General features: G+C 35.1%; 1 protein-coding gene across 2 annotated transcripts in view; it reads left to right on the forward strand.

Moving 5' to 3' along the window:
* Grid2 (glutamate ionotropic receptor delta type subunit 2) overlaps positions 1–14,949 on the forward strand; it is a 1,393,897-nt gene that overhangs the window by 253,831 nt on the left and 1,125,117 nt on the right. For both annotated transcript variants that reach the window (XM_029535429.1, XM_021188898.2), the window contains exon 2: positions 8,419–8,574. In XM_029535429.1, the coding sequence (XP_029391289.1) occupies positions 8,419–8,574 (156 nt within the window). The remainder of the gene's footprint in view (positions 1–8,418; positions 8,575–14,949) is intronic.

Here is a 14,949-nt window from a genome sequence, read left to right on the forward strand (position 1 = left end):
AAAGAGTCAGACACAGATATTTACACCCAACCTATGGACAGAAGCTTCTGACCCCTGTATTAGAATTAGGGAAAAGATGGAAGAAACTGAGGAGGAGGGTGACCCTGTAGAAAGACCAGCAGTTTCAATTAACCTGGACCCCTAAGATCTCTCAGACTGAATAACCAACTAGGCAGCATACACCAGCTGACAAGAGGCCCCAAACACGTATACGGCCAGATCTTAGCTCAATCATAGAAAATGCACCTAACCCTCAAGAGACTGGAGGCCCCAGGGAATAGGGACGTCTACTCAGTTAAGGAGGGGGAGACTTCCTCTTGGAGTTGGGGAGAGGAGGAGGCATGAGATGTGAGACACTCAGAGGGTGGGGCAGGAGGGATATAAAATCTGGACTTAAAAAAAGCTTTAAAAAGTAATAAAACTTAAAACAGCAAATTTTAATAACCAAAAATGCCTCTTGATGTCATTAAAAATAGTTCTAAAGATGCTATTTAATCCTACTTATATTAGAAAATAGTCTTTACATATGCACTGCATTTTTTGTGAGATAAGAAAAATGTATGCACCTTAATGGTATTATAATAGAATATGGTCAACTCTGAAAACATAAATACAAATAATATTATACAGAAAAGCAGGTTATATTTAGGAGAGTATGTGTATGTGAGTATATGAATGCTATAATAATTAGTAAAAAAAAAAGAGGCCATGAATTTCAATAAGAATAATGAGAGCTATGTGGGAGGTCTAGGGGGTGGAAAATAAAGGGATGCATTGTAATTACAGTCTTTCATTCTCCTACATTAAAGTTCAAGGGCTCTTAGGCAAAGAATAAACTGTGAGACATTAATCTAACATTCCCGTGTCATTATGGCTTGTCCTTCTTAGTTCTATCTATTTATCAATAATTAATCAGATAAGTTAATCATCAGAATTAACAACTATATGTATTATATGGAAAGTTATATGTCTTATACCAAAAATATGATTCAAGTAAAATATTCAAGTCATGACCATTTTCCTATTTTAAAGAAAGATGGGAAGAATGCATGTGAATGTCTGGGAGAAAAGAGAACAACACACACAGCCCTTGTGCAGGAGTGGCAGAGAGGAAATCACTCTTGCTCTAAAGATACTCATCCACAATTGGGATAATTTTAATTTTTTTTAAATCAGCTAAAAATATGTTTTAGAAGAATAAGGTTATTAGAACATTGAATGAAAAGTATTTATGTTTAAGAATTTTTTTTTTTTATTTATATGCATGTACCTCTCTTTTGGGCTGAATGCAATGCCTGTGATCTTGCCCAGAGAGGAGTAAGATAACTTGGATTCTGAGTTTTACATGTTTGTGGACTGCTTGGCACCAAGTGCTGGGCCCAAAACTCAGTTTCTCTGGAAGACCAGCATGTGCTATCAACTGTTGCACAGTCTTTCCAACTAGAAAGCATTGAGAGTGCTGAGTGAAAACAAAACAAAACAAAAAAATTAGCTCTTTTGTTTTCAACAAAAATCTGATATATTTTGAACATATTTTGAACACATTTTAAAATAAACATATTTTGAACATCTGATTCAAATATATCTTTCGGAAGAAATAGTTTTAAGTACAAATGTATTATGAAAGATAAATACTGATATTTACATTGGTGGTTAAATTATTTAATTTTATATAATAGTCTCTTTAAAATATAGGTGGATATATAGGCGTCTTAGTTAGGTTTCAATGCTGTGACCAGACACCATGACCACGACAACTCATATGAGGACAACATTTTTTATTTTTTTATTTTTTGGTGGATGGAGCAGACCCCAACACACAAATTTATTTTTTCCATAGTTTATGTATCCAAGCAATATCTTTCAAGCAGTATTGAAATACAATGTGATTACATTCTATATTTCTTTTAGAGAATGACTACGAAAAATTTTTTCCAATACTTTTACATGATAAAAGCTTTATGTAAAAAAAACAAGATATTCTCAAGGAACCATGTATATCCATAACTAAGCAATTTGTTATAGATTAATAAAGTGTAAGCAAGCAAAGTGGTCTTCTCAGCCAGTCTCTCTTACTGGCAAGCAGCAATTTTATTTACAAAGAAAGGATTAATTATTTTACTATCTTAAAAAGTAATCTTATAAGAATCCTAAAAGAATCACAAATCTAAACTTTTATACAAAAACAATCAGTCATATCTATTGTAAATCCTCAGAATGCATATCTACTCATCAGATATTCTTTTATTTTTCCTTTTTTGGCTATTTTTTATTAGATATTTTCTTTATTTACATTTCAAACATTATCCCCTTTCCTCAGTTCCCCTCTGAAAACCCCCTATCCTATCCCCCCTCCTGCTGCTCACCAAATCAACCACTCTTGCTTACCTGCCCTGGCATTCCCCTACACTGGAGAATGGAGCCTTCACAGGACCAAGGGCCTCTCCTCTCATTGATGTGTGACAAGGCCATCCTCTGCTACATATGTGACTGGAGCCATGGGTCCCCACTGGCATACAGGTTCAGAGGTTCAGTCCATTATCATCAAGGTGGAAATATTGCAACATCCAGGCAGGCATGGTAGAGGAGGAACTGAAAGTTCTACATCTTCATCTGAAGGCTGCTAGCAGAATACTGACTTCCAGGCAGCTATCATGAGGCTCTTAAAGTCCACACCCACAGTGACACACCTACTCCAACAGGGCCACAACTTCTAATAGTGCCACTGCCTAGGCCAAGTATATACAAACCATCACATCCCACTCCCTGGTCCCCATAGGCTTGTTCAAACATATGAGTCTATGGGGGCAATACCTAAACATAGCATAAGGCAAAAATACATTTAGTCCAACTTCAAAGGCCCCATAGTCTATAGCAGTCTCAACAATGTTAAAAATCCGTCGTGCATGTCTCTTCTGAGATTCATCCAATTACTTAACTGTAACCTCCAAAGTAAGACAGGAAATCAGCTGGGCAAATGCCAAACTCTGCACCTTCATATCTGATTTCAAAGTGGTCTTTAGATATCAACTCCTTTCTCATCTTTTTTGACTGCAACAAACTTCTTTCTTCTCGGCAAGTTCAGATATGCTATTGCTCTTACATCTCAAAAATCTTGGGGTCTCCAAGGCAACGTCAGTGTTACAGCTACTTATTTCAGTGTCTGGGATCCACACATAATCTTTTGGTCTCCTGCGAAGGGATGGCATCACTTCTCCAGCTCTTCCCTCTGTAGCACTCTAAGCTCAGGTTGATTCACTCCACTACTGCTGCTGTTTTTGTCATCACGTTCTTGGGGTCTTCCACTGCAACTAGGCTTTACCAGTAGCCTCTCATAGGCTCTCTTCATGGTGCTGAGCCTCAACTCCTTTGTATGACCCCTTCAAGTGCACTTTCACCAATGGCCTTCAATGGACTTTCACAGTACCATACCCCAGCTGTTCTTCAGGACATCTTCATGCCTTCAAAACCAGTATACCCTAGGTGACTCTCACACATTACCAAGTACAGCTGCTGCAGGAGGCATACATTTAGCTATCTCTGGAACACAGATTATTTGTGCTCTCAGAAAAAACTTCTCAGACTTCACCTAAGTGATGTTGGTCTCTTCTTAATAACCACTAATTTCTTAGCTACAGCTAACCAGCATCAATTGTCCCAGGAAGTCCATCTATTCTGAACTCTAAAGGCAAAGCCATGTGGCCAAAGCTTCCATGTTCTGCTGCTTGCTGGGCTGGAACAATACCTCCTTGTTCTATTACATTGTCACAAGCTTTCTGTTTTCCAACTCCTTCACTGCCTAAGCTTGGCTGTCCTGGAACTTGCTCTGTAGACTGATTTGAACTCAGCGTCTGCGTCTGCATGCCTTTCTCCTAAGTACTGGGATTAAAGGTGTTTATTATTTTACATGGAACTTAGATTTTCATATCAATATGCTTCAAGAGTTCCATGCCAAGATCCAGGTCAGAATCTTGTGTCTTCGGGCCTCAAGATCTGGATAACAGGTGAGCCCACAAATTATGGATTGAAGTTTATTCCAGATAAAGTTGAACACCAGGAATAACTATTATAATAGGTAATAAAATATAGATAAATGATAAACATGATAAATAGATTGACAGATGGGTATGTAAACTATTGTTTCTGCAATGAATTTCTCATGTAGGAACAATTTTCATTCTATCTTTGAAGGTATTTGTGAGTTCATGAAAATATTTCCTTCTACTTACCAACTAAGCATGTTTTCTGTGCTTTCCTAACATATTTATAAACAAAATGAGAAATAAATATTGAAGCTAAAACTAAAATATATGGTTAATATCTTGCTTAAAAACATGGTTCTTTCAAATAATCCTATTAAAAATGGGGTACAGAGCTAAGCAAAGAATTCTCAACTGAGGAGTATCAAATGGCCTAGAAGTACCTAAGGAAATGTTCAAAGTCCTTAGTCATCAGGGAAATGCAAATCAAAACAACCCTGAAATCCCACCTCACACCAGTCAGAATGGCTAAGATCAAAAATTCAGGTGACATCAGATGCTGGTGAGGATGTGGTGAAAGAGCAACATTCCTCCATTGCTGCTGGGATTGCAAGCTGGTACAACCACTCTGGAAATCAGTCTGGCAGTTCCTCAGAAAATTTGACACAGTACTTACTACCTGAGGACCCAGCTATACAACTCCTGAGTATATACTCAAAAGATGCTCCAACATACAGCCTTATTTATAATAGCCCGAAGCTGGAAAGAACCCAGATGTCCTTCAACAGAGCAATGGAAACAGAAAATGTGGTACATTTACACAATGGAGTAGTACTCAGCTTTTTTTTTTTTTTTTTTTTTTTTTTTTTTTTATACCAAGAGAAGTTTATTTTTCTCTTCCAGGAGGTGGGAACTCCAAGATCAAAATGTCTGAGGTGGTTGCCCTTGGGCATGCTTTTTCTTTGTGCCTTCCCAAGACACAGATAAATATATTTATTATTTTGTTGTTGTTAGGACACTAATTACCGTGGATAATATTTTTAGGACATAATTTGACTTGAATTACTTTGTTAGACATAACTTTGCCAAATATAGCCATAGTACTCAGCTTTTAAAAATAATGACCTCATGAAATTCTTAGGCAAGTGGATGGAACTAGAAAATATCATCCTGAATAAGGTAACCCAATTACAAAACAACACACATTGTATGCACTCACTGATAAGTGGATATTAGACCAAAAGCTTTGAGCACCCAAGACATAATTCACAGACCACATGAAGCTCAAGAAGAAGAAAAACCAAAGTGTGGATGCTTCAATCCTTCTTACAAAGGGGAACAAATTACTCACAGTGGGTAAGGGTAGAAGGGAATTGGGAGGAAGAGAGGAGAGGAATGTGGGAAAGGGGGGCAGGATCAGGTATGGGAGCAAATTGCGATGATATACAGAGGGTCAAGAATTTGTGTAGCAATGGGGGATGGGGAACTGGGGATAGCCATCAGCAAGTCATAAATGTCAGGGAAGCAAGAGGCTACCAGGACACATCAGGGATGAGATTAGCTGAAATACCCAACAAAGGGGAGAGAGAACCTGTAGAGACTATATTCAGCGATTAGGTAAGGCCCCAGGTTGAGGGATAGGGCAACCTACTTATCTCACAATATTATTCTGTGTTTCATAAGTGATAGCATGAGTCAAAAATAATAGTTTAATCTATTTGATTACATTAATAAAATACTAGTATTTACACAATAAATATAGAGTGCCATATCTAAGACATGCCATTTACGTTAATTCATTTCATTCAGTGTCTCTCTCATATGCTCAGTAGTGGATAGTTATTCATTGTAGACAGAAAATGAATGACAAATGCTACAGAAGCCAGACCACAGTATTAGTATAATCCATGTCAGCACAAAAGGTCAGTGATAAAAAAAATTCCAGATCATGTAGGGTACTCTTCAGTGATCTTATTTCAGCAGGGAGCCTCCTCAGCTTGAACGGATAACACCAACCTGTCACACTTACTGGACGTAACAGCATCATGATTTCTTTATTAGAATATTGACTCACACATTGAATAACATCTTTCATAACTTCATCTTTCATTCTCTGGAAGTTGTAGGGACTGAATACCAGTTAAAGAAAAAAAATCACAACTGATGATGTAAAATGTTTACATTTATCTATCCATTTTTGTATATCAAAAAATGTGTCTTAAATTTGTATGTGCAAATAGTCTCTGCGAATCTGTATCATATGTAAACACATAATGTGATACCTTTTTATATATGCATAGGGTTTTTTCAATTATAAATAAGTTAAAAACAAAAGGTAATTGGTATATATCTAGTTAGCTATATAGTCATCCATTAGTTATTTTACTTAACCTGAATCAGTGGGTTTTTTTAATTAGATATTTTCTTTATTTACATTTCAAATGTTATCCCAAAAGTTCCCTATACCCTCCCCCCCACCCTGCTCCCCTACCCACCCACTCCCATTTCTTGGTCCTGGCATTCCCCTGTACTGGGGCATATATTTATCTTTTAATTAGTCAAATATTTATAGTGAAGAGACAAGCTAGTTTAAAATATATACCAGGTTTCATTAGGAAGGGTTAGAATAATAAAATAATTAATGTCATTATTATTAATAAATTAAGTGAGATATGGTCAAAGGGAAATTACCTGTAGAATTTCAATAGTGCCAAGAACTGCATTATATTGCTATTCCCCAAAAGTACAATACAGAAGCAATAACCTTTCGTAATTTGGAACAAGGACATTGCAGTGAAGGAAAGTGCTCTTGCTCTTACTGTGACACTTGGCTCATGTCAAATATGTTGCCCATATCTAGTTCTGAATCTTTAGTTTAAAAATACATATAGTTCTTGTATTAAAAAATATAAACCTAGAAACTATCAAATATATGTATTATGAAAACCTCTGTCTGACAAAACAACTGTATTTCATCATATATTTTAAGAAATACGACTTGATTCATTTGTTTTTATGTTCATAATGATGTGGTTTTGATAGCACAACACATGTATATGTCCATCATCTTCCACAGTCACTATATGGGCCTGTGAGATTTTACTGTCTCACCCTAAGCCTACCCTTATAGCACATACCCATAATAAACTACTATGACTCGAATGCTCATGATCTCTGTGACTTCACATCCACTTCCTGCTCCACACTTCCCAGTGCCTATGTGAAGTCTGAAAATCAATGGGGGAATTGTACCCTCCACTGCCACTTCCTGCTTCATCTATTCCCAGTGACTGTGAGGCCTGCAAGTGACTGGGGGTTTCTATCATTCCACTGTACCACCTGCTTCTCTCCTTCTTAGTGACCATGTAAATTCTGCAAGGGCCTGGAGATCTGCACCCTTCACCTCCATTCCCTGCTTCCTTAGTTCCTTGCCTGGCAGACAACTCAGCACTCTGTGCTTCTTCGTTTGGTCTTCCTTAGAGTCTTTATGTAGGTGAAGTCATGCAGCCTGAGTATATTACCTTTCAGATTCATCCATACAGTGAATTTGAATACAAGAAAAGAGTAACACACTGAGAGTGTAACCAATTTATTCATAACCTATTTACATATTGACCTTAGTACTTCTTTTGCTCATAGATACGTTCATTCTGTTGCTGACTATAAATTTGCGACTCAGGATTCACAGTGTGAACACTTTCTTGAGAGGCATTCAGTATAAAAATAGCAGAAAATAGGATTTGAAATCAAACGGTATGCACTAGGGACACCTGTGCTTTACTATGGTGAGCTGGACAAACAACTGTTAAGGGTGAATTGAGAGACTCACTGCCATCATTATAGTGAGTGTGAGAAAAATATCTCAGTTAATGCTTCAATGCTTCAAGAAAAGGTTTCTTGTCAGTTCAAAAACTTGCATATGTCTGAATTCTCTGTAAATGCTGTTGGGTTTACTACAGTCAAGGGTTATGAAAACCTTATTCAAAATTGGGGAGGAAAATAAATGCAGGAAACTCAGGAACAATTAAGTTGACAATAGAAATTGAAACTCTGTCTAGTCTGGGAGTGGGCCCTCAGGAATGTCCAAAGTATATCTGAATTAGTGACACAAAAATATATTCTGTGATTGTCAAACTTCTTATCACTCTTACGCTGCATTAGCCACTCTCCTACAAATTCTAAAATGCAACAAGCACATAAAACTGTCTTCAGGATGCTTTCTCTGCAACAACAGTTTAAAGCACCATTCCTCATCGACACTTGAAACAAGTAAAGTTACATTCATGTTCAGTGATAGGGCAGTATATACCTATGGTGAATATAGTGACATCTTTTAGTGGAAGTATACAGTTTTCAAGTAAATGTGTCTTAGGCATATTGCCAGAGGTCATGACAATATTAATGTTATTGTTTAATAGAAACATTCACTTCTTTCTAGGAGCAATTTTTGATGAATCTGCTAAAAAAGATGATGAGGTATTCCGCACAGCAGTTGGTGATCTCAACCAGAATGAGGAAATCTTACAGACTGAGAAAATCACATTTTCTGTGACATTTGTTGATGGCAACAACCCTTTTCAAGCTGTTCAAGAAGGTAAGCCCATCAGTGATCTATTGTTTATTTTGATTATATTATTATTCAGTAAAATGGAAATAAAAATAGATCCATAAACAGCAATTCAATGTAGGTATCACTCTGAGCCATCTCATCTAATTAGATATTACTTTTCCTGGGAGTTACTACCATATAAGATTTTATGTTATGTTCAAGTTTTGCAGGCCTGTCATATGAAAAATTATGATCTGGACTGAAATATGATATGAAAGAAGATATATAATTTACAGTCAAGAGCTTTATGGCATTGGTATAACTTCAATGGAAATGAAACTTTACTGTAAAATATGACTTTCTATCAGAATTTTTGGCTTTGGATTTCTCTGCGACTACTGCTGAATTGAGTGTTGTTACAACTTGCAATGACATTTCAGGGGTACAAATACGGTACTGCAAGGAATACCTGGAGACACTAACCACAAATCAGCATGGTTGTGCTATGTTTCTGGCGTCCACTCTCTGTCTGTATTTCTCCCCACAAGCTTTCAAACATTAAAGAAGAATCTTTTCTTTTCCATTCTCATGAGAGTGAATCAAAGTTCTCATTGACAAAAATAATCAGCAATGGCATTTCTTAGATTAGTGTAAGTCTCTGTTTGAGTCTGATAATCTACTTAAGTGTTAATATCCTTCTTTGGCAAAGTACTCATTGCTGGGGAATTGTTTCTTTATGTTTTCTAAGAGTCTAGATTTATTTTTGCCACTTCCCACATAGTTCACTGTTGAAACATGATTACTGCCATGATGATATTAAGAAATGGAAGATTTGGAAGATGCTGAAGGCATGGTAATGAGATTGTATATATCGGATTAGTGCTCTTTAAAGACGTAAGGGGCAATGCTGCCTCCTTTGTCTTCAGAAGACACAAAGAGACAGTTTCTGTGGAATAAAAAATTAATGGATATCAGGCACAGTCTGCTGGCTTCCTGAACTTTGCCTTCCAGCACTGAGAACTGTGGGTAGTGCCTTCCAGCACTGAGAACTGTGGGCAGTGACTTCCAGCACTAAGAACTGTGGGCAGTGACTTTCCATTCTTTGTGAGTTACCAATTGAAAGTTGTTTCGTTATAATACTTGCACAGATGAAGACATTGATCTGTTTTACATTTTATTGTTGGCTATACTTTTAGGATAATGAAGGTCAGAGTAATCTAGTCAAATGAATTGTTTTTATGGACCATTTAAATCAGATTTGGAAGAAGAAACAACAAAACCACATTGGAAATATAAATTAGTTTGGCAGGAAACAATGTCAAGAGACTGATATTGAAAGGATGAGAAAATAACGCCAAAAGTTTAGTACATGTACCACTTTATCTACTACTAGAACTTTTGGTGTGTACACTGTTTTATAGATGATCATATGCAATCATTTTCGTCTGTTCATAGACTAGATGTGACACTACTAGTCTGAAAAGATGTTCTTTATTGCTGATTGCTGTTTGGATAGTATAAATCACATTGTTTGTATAAAATAAACAATTTTCAAAGAAAACTAAAAAAAATGTTTAACGATAAGATAGATTTTGATTTTTAGTAACTGGATATTACTACAAGGGCAAATTTTAAAAAAGCATGCATCTAAATATTTTCACATTAAAATCATAGCTTTACCACAAATTATTCCAGTGTTGAAAATCACTTATGGTAGCATTTGCAATATGTCTAATATCAGAATCTATAAAGAAGTTTGCAAAGTAATTTAGAATTTGAGGAAGATATTCAATGGCTTATAGAATGTATGTTCTCTTACAGTCATGTTCTCAATTCTTGATGAGTTACTTGGCCACCCAGTGCTTTCTTGACCATGATTAGAACAGAAAACAAAGATACCTGACCCACTTATCTTCCAAGTCTTGGTGTGCCAATCTTCGTGCCAAATCAACCTACCCAAATGCACTGAGATTTTAAGTGTCTACCTTGGTTAAAAAAGTAGATGGGGGTAAATGAAAACAACAAATTAGGTGGGAGGGAGTTATAAAGTCCTCCCATATTTCCTCATTGAAGCGATGAGGGTTTATTTTTCAAACTGCAATAATTTTCTTTTAGACTGTGCTTTGTGTATTCATCCTTCCCTTAGCTAAGTTCTAGAAACAAAAATATTTCTCAACAGAATTGCAAGACTTGAAAGAAGTTGTCACAGTGAAAGCATAATGGGAGATGTAATAAGTTTCCCAGATGGAGTCCCCTAGATATCTTACAAGGATGAAGGATCTTGACAGATTGTGTGACTGGTATCTGATACTAACAAGATGTTCTGGGTCAGTTATTTTGATGGTCTGTGATGGGTGCTGAACCTGAAACAAGTTACAGCTTTAGAGAAGCTTGTTGCCACTGTTCTGTACCTAGGATAAACTTGGATTTATTTTACAAGTGGAAATAATTATCTCAAGACATACTGTAAAAATATTATTTAAAAATATCAAAAACTATGCAGGATAAATAAAGAACCACATTGGAAGTTTCATTTTATTAAACGATATCAAGAAGATTAGGAGAAAAACTATGTCATTAAAGATCCCATTGCGTATGTGTGTGTATGTGTGTGTGTGTATGTGTGTGTGTATGTGTGTGCCTGTGTGAGACAGAGACAGAGAGAGAGACAGAGAGACAGAGAGATATCATCTCTTCTAAGTTATACTATTAAAATCTATGTAAAATAAATTTAATATTACCAATTTATTATAAGGTATAAAAAGTTAAATGGGGTTATTTTTATTATTTATAAATCACTTTTAAAGATTTTTATAAAATTTATAGCAAATTTACAACATTTCTATCTTCCTGTCTTGTGTGCATTTATTTTAAGTTTAAAGCACAATTCTTGAGAATACAGCGTGATTAAGAAAGTAGAAATTTGGTCTACAATGACTAATAAGAGAGATCTAACAAAAAACTTGTCACTCAAAAGACAAACCAGTTCCAATTGTTACCTATATTTTATTTTAAAATTCCATTCACATAACCATGTTAAGAGCATAGTTAGTGCTGTGATGTAAAATACTCATCCTACTGCTCATAGAAGGAAGCATTCAGTTCCTCAGAGTCACCAAAACAGATTTTGAAGGACCAATTTTTAACATGTGATTTGTCTTATTGCTAATAGTTAATAATGGAAAACTCTGAATTAGTGAATCCTAGTTAACATGGAGATAGTACGTAATGACTGACATTGTTTTGTATAATAAATTATTCAGTAGTTACCAAGGACAAATTATTTTTCACGTTTTAACAGAGGATCATTCCTTGCTCTTTTTTGTTGGTTTTTAATATTTTTGTAATATATTTTGATAACTAAGGAAAATGATTTTCTGATTCCATATGGCATACAGGAGGGCAAAAAAATCCACATATATTTCTAAAACAGCCAGTTAACTATGTTTGAGTGTAAATTTAAATCAATTTAAAATGTTCAAAATGTAGTTTAATCTATTATGATTCCAGGATATGAATTAATTCGGTTTTTTAACTTTTTCCAATTTTTTATTAGATATTTTCTTCATTTACATTTAAAATGCTATCCTGAAAGTCCCCTATACTCCTCCACCCTGCTCTCCTACCCACCCACTCCCACTTCTTGGCCCTGGTGTTCGATGTACTGGGGCATATAAAGTTTTCAAGACCAAGGGGCCTCTCTTCTTTTATAATACATGCAAATATTAGCAATGAGGAATCAAACAGGAACTTAAGATCAGTGTAAGTTTTAGTTACTGCATTATATCTAACAGTAAAATTATGCACACACACACACATGAAATATCAATATTGTGAAATATCAAAATTTGTATAAGATTTCAGAAGTATTTTAGAGAATTAAAAGGTTGAAAATGTGTGTTTGTGATGTTTTTACATTAATTATTTATACTCACAGCATAGTATAATGGGAGGATTCTAGTCTGGATGATAAACATTTACAATGTATAAATCACTCATATTCGGTCAGCCTTGGAAAACCTCATCAGTTAAAAATGAAAAGTTCAGCAAATGCATGGTACATTGTAAAGGCAATTTGACCCTATGATTTTATGGCTTCTTAACATATTTAAGGTGTTTAATTTATTCTTAGGGAAGGCTTTCCATTTCTGAAATTGCTTCTAGGTTTGCTGTGATTGATTTTTAAATAAATTATGTCTCCTCATCAACTGAGTCATCACAGTACTGAGAGCATGTCACCATCACCATTTTCAGGGAATGGTCTCTTGTTAGGTAGACTTGAACAAAAAGATTATGGCTACATTTCCTGTTTCCTCTTCCATCAGAGATTGTTTCCTATGTGTATCAAATCATAGAGATATTAGTAATTTTGTTTCTCTGTGGACAAAAGATATATCCAATGGAACTTAGTTCATGAACATTCATGGTAATTTTAGACAGATTTCAGCTAATCATGTAGAGAAGGGAAAACCTTCATGAACAGCAATTTTCCAGGTAATGAGAGAGTGCTGAAGTAGATAATGACATCAGATCACAACTGGACTACATAGCTGGGCCCTTAATCTTTAGAGGTGCACAAAAAGTGCTTTCTTCCTTCAGGTAGGTTTTGTCATCTGAATGATCACATAACTAGGATTAGAAGTCAGGAAGTAAGTATTTGAAAATGATCTGTGGGTTATTCTACATAAAACCATAAACATGTAGAAATACCTACTATGAAAAAACACTGATAACTTTACTGAAACAGCAGTACCTATTCATATTAATTCTTGACTGAGACTAACATATTGCTGCTCACAAAATGTGAGAATTTGTAAGACAATGTAGTACTTAGGAGTATCTCACTTGAAACTGCATGTAAAAATCTGATCTATATGATTCTTTAATGTAAGATTTCTGGAAGGATTAGTAATTGTCCATTGCTATTTAATAGGAAAATTTAGCTAAAAACTTTCATATAATTACTCTTATCAAAAATTTGCCAAAAAATATTGCAAAGTGTTGTTAGGATAATGACATGATCATACTATAATCACAAATGACTATTGAAGAAAATGTAGAATTACTGTGAATTATGGAGAAGCATAGTGAGCTTTAGTGTTATAAATATTAAGTACATTAAAATATTTAATGAGTCTATATATATTATACATATAAGTAAATGTCTAATCATATATATATATATATATATATATATATATATATATATATATATATCTCATATATCTATGTTTCCATGATTTACCATGTTATATATTGGTCTCAAATTAGGCAAGAAAATTGGATCAGTATAAAGTTGGATATTAGTAATGCTGATCTCAATTCGAAATACTGAATTTGTCTTTAGTCGTCAACATGATAGCTATTTTGATAACCACTATTATGTGAAACATTGTTTATTGTTTGTATTTGCCTCCCAGCTGGCTCTGAATCTATCAGTTGTTAAGGTACTTTTTCAGGTGGATACTCCGGCTGGATTCTTGTTGCTGTGCTGGCAGATCAAGGAGACAATGCTGCCTCCTCCCTCATTTTCATGATTAGTTCTCCTAGTTAGCACAGGAAGGTGAAGATTAGATTTGTAGTGTAATTTATTTGACGAAAAATAGTGATGTTGCAACAGCAACATGTGTACTTATGGTCTGGGAGATTTAAAATACCTTGTTACCATTTCTGGGAAGCACAGAAAGCACATGGAGACCAAATTAAAGCTTTCTGATGATTTGTGTGGGCTTAATACAGTCAGTGGAGTAAATAAGGCACTGCGTCATAGCTAAATGGGATTCAGTTGTGGAGAGTGAGAGTGTCGAAGAATGATGTACATGAAGGTCAAACAGAGAATGAATTCAAGGAAAGCGTTATACTTGCTGAGATGTCTCATCTCTGGTGTTTGAGGTTGTTTCTGACAGGATTGTTTAAAGGTTATGTGCCTGGACTATGCACATTTTCATTCTGACTTTTCATGGGAAAATATTAACTCTTAATCATCTTCACTGGTCTCTTTGCATTCTCAGTACTAATCTTTTTAAATAACACATGATATCCTGTTATTTTCTAGGAAATTCTCACCTCATTTTGAAACATACTTGTCTGGGGAGAACTGAGTTGTAATTGGGAAGATTTGCTAGACTGGTTCTGTAAGCTATAATTTCAAATGTAAATAACTTCAAATATGTATTACACATGAAAAATGTATTCCCATATGAAAAGGAGTTATTTGTGTTCACAGTGTGTGTGTGTGTGTGTGTGTGTGTGTGTGCATATCTGTGTCTGTGTCTTAGCTGCAGAAGAATTCATATCACTGGGATTATTGTGAAAATAAACAAAAAATACCAAAACAGAAAGTTTTTAAAGTTTTATTTTGATTCCAAGAAGATTCTTTATTTTTATTTTATATTACTCATTAATTAGGTAGATTCTTAT

The sequence above is a fragment of the Mus pahari genome, chromosome 2 (assembly GCF_900095145.1).
Source record: "Mus pahari chromosome 2, PAHARI_EIJ_v1.1, whole genome shotgun sequence".
Taxonomy (NCBI): domain Eukaryota; kingdom Metazoa; phylum Chordata; class Mammalia; order Rodentia; family Muridae; genus Mus; species Mus pahari.